This window comes from Perkinsus marinus, assembly GCF_000006405.1.
Source record: "Perkinsus marinus ATCC 50983 genomic scaffold scf_1104296965108, whole genome shotgun sequence".
Lineage (NCBI taxonomy): Eukaryota > Perkinsozoa > Perkinsida > Perkinsidae > Perkinsus > Perkinsus marinus.
Genome location: NW_003204462.1, coordinates 1 through 2,570, shown reverse-complemented (window position 1 = coordinate 2,570; position 2,570 = coordinate 1). Strand labels below are relative to the sequence as shown.

Below are 2,570 nucleotides of genomic sequence, written 5' to 3'. Positions count from 1 at the left end.
GCTCTTGCACGTCGCGATTGAATTAGATGAGATAACAGTTAAATTGAGTCCCATCTTCGAGTATCCTCTCTCTTTTTGCATCGTATCAGTTGTGTCTCGTGGTTTGGTACGATTGTACGTATTGACGACTCAACAATACCCACAAGTTAAACCCTCAAGTAGGCATTACGTAAGTATTACGGGCAACTTTGACATTCTGCACGAGAAACATTTGCTCATGGGCAGTGGCACTCATCGGAGCGTCTTCGTGGAGCTATTGTTATGGACTTTGCAGAGGTGTCGAAGGATTGTACAGGGGAAACTCAACACGGACAGAATTACTAAATATGAACTCTACAGCCCCCCGCACACAATATTCACTCCCGGGCACCACTAGAGGGCCTTCAAAGAGATACTATTAAGGGTTACAAGAGAACCATATTGAGAAACGTCCAAATCTTTCTCTACCAATCACCGAGACAGCTACTTGTAGCAACTACAACAGCTGAGCACCACTGAGGTGCCTACCTTACTGCGAGTGCGTGCATGGTCGCTAGTCTCCAGTGATGGGAGAAACTACTTCGATTCCTCACGCTCGCCCTCTTTCGACCGCTTCTGCTGCAATTCTTTTGCCGCGTGGATCTCATACTCCTCCACCAATAAAATAGCATTGTTGTTAGGCGAGTACTTTCGCACTATCTCCTCACATCTGGTACCTCGGGAGAACTTGTTCAGCGCCGGGTAGATGCGGAGTGCTAACTTAGCACTGCTAAGCCAGCCTGCCTCTTTCCTCGATAGTTTCGATGTTCGCGAGGGGCATCTTTCTGCAATGACCAGTATTTGCTCTGAGCAAATTGCTCAGACTACCGAAGAGCATATTGGTTCGCATGCAATAGGCCTCGTAGGGATCAGGATGCGAGTATGAAAGTCACGGCATCTCGCATGGGCACCACTGGGGTGCCTGCAATACAGCACTGCACTGCAGATGTGTGATCCATGTTGATCCAAATAAGTGATCTCGGATCACTCAGTACGAGTGATTCCGCCCAATACGAACTACCATGTAAACACAAATCCTCTCCCTCGTCCTTCTGTGACCACGTGCGAACTGCAATGATGTGGAAAATATGAAAATCCAACGAGCCCTTAACGAATGTCAGTCTTCACGAACGACCTACTATCACTTAAGTTACAATAGTCCATCCATCATTCTCCCAGTGCTGCAACTATACTTATCTATATCGACAGAACCAAAGAACTTTGCAAAATAGTCACCACTCAGTGACCAAACTATAATGCAATGATCAACACAATCACTAACAACCCACCAAGGTTCGAATCTCGCGTGCGAAATTTCAGTTTCTTCTTCCGATTATAAAACAGCAAAAGTTTGCTCCATTGCGGGGTTGCCCATTCGTAAAGCGGCAAATTGCTCCTCTGAAAAGTAGCAATTTGCTCAATAGTAGAAGAAGCAATTTATCGGTTTGCCCCTTTTTTGAGCAATATTGCTCAATTTTGTTACATAGTAGCACTTCACATAGCAGCAACTTTTATATATTGTAGCAAATTCCTGAAATATAAACAAGCAAACGATATTCATTCGAGCAGTTTCTGTTATACAAAACGGCAAATTTGCGTATTTGTAAAGTTAATTTTGCTACTTTGCTCCTTTGTATATCAGTCATAGCGTTTTTACACACTGGCACAACAGCAAAAGCCGCAGGAAATATACATTCCAGCTAATTGGCACTTTTTTGCTATTTGCTCCTTTGCTATTTTGTATATGAGCCGTCCAGCTACCACCTAACTCTTTATCCGAAGCCCAGAAACTATACTCTAATATCACCTAAGACCGTCACCTCGTTCGAACTTGAGGATCAAATGTCGCTCAGACCAACTACCTTCACGACAATTGGTGAAACATTGTCGATAGAGATCCTACAGTTTTACCCCTCATCGACTAGTATCCGCGACGACTACGAACTCAACATGCGACTAGAATGTGATGGGAAGTGTACGGTCGCTTATCCGAACACACACCAGAAGGGAGCAACTTAGGAACAGCGAATAAGTAAATGTACTATATGAATACGAATAGGTTTACAACCAGAAAGGACCGCCATTCTCGTTCGAAGTCTTGGCAATAACGCCACCGAAGACGAGAGACATGATGGCAGAAAGCTTAATAACGATGTTGATGGCAGGACCAGAGGTATCCTTGAGCGGGTCACCGACGGTATCACCAGTCACAGCGTTCTTATGAGCCTGGGAGCCCTTACCGCACTCGGGACCAAGACCACCGGCCTCGATGTACTTCTTGGCATTATCCCAAGCGCCACCAGTGTTAGACATGGAAATGGCCATCTGGACGCCAGAGACAAGAGCACCGCACAAAAGACCGGCAGTGCAGTTCTTACCGAAGAGGAGACCAGCAACGAGAGGGGAGAGGATAACCAAGCAACCAGGGGCGATCATCTCCATAAGAGAGGCGTCAGTGGCGATCTTGATGCACTTAGTGTAGTTGGGCTTCATCTCACCAGAGATGATCTTGGGGAACTGCGACATGCACTCCTCGACCATCTGGTTAGCAG

At 45.9% G+C, this 2,570-nt stretch overlaps 1 protein-coding gene across 1 annotated transcript; it reads right to left on the bottom strand.

Annotated features, from left to right (window-relative positions):
• Positions 1-2,079: 2,079 nt before the first annotated feature.
• On the bottom strand, positions 2,080-2,559 carry Pmar_PMAR026997 (Pyrophosphate-energized proton pump, putative; the record flags this gene model as incomplete). Its single annotated transcript, XM_002769672.1, has 1 exon — positions 2,080-2,559. One exon carries the CDS (start codon positions 2,557-2,559, stop codon positions 2,080-2,082), a length of 480 nt encoding a protein of 159 aa, XP_002769718.1.
• Positions 2,560-2,570: the final 11 nt, after the last annotated feature.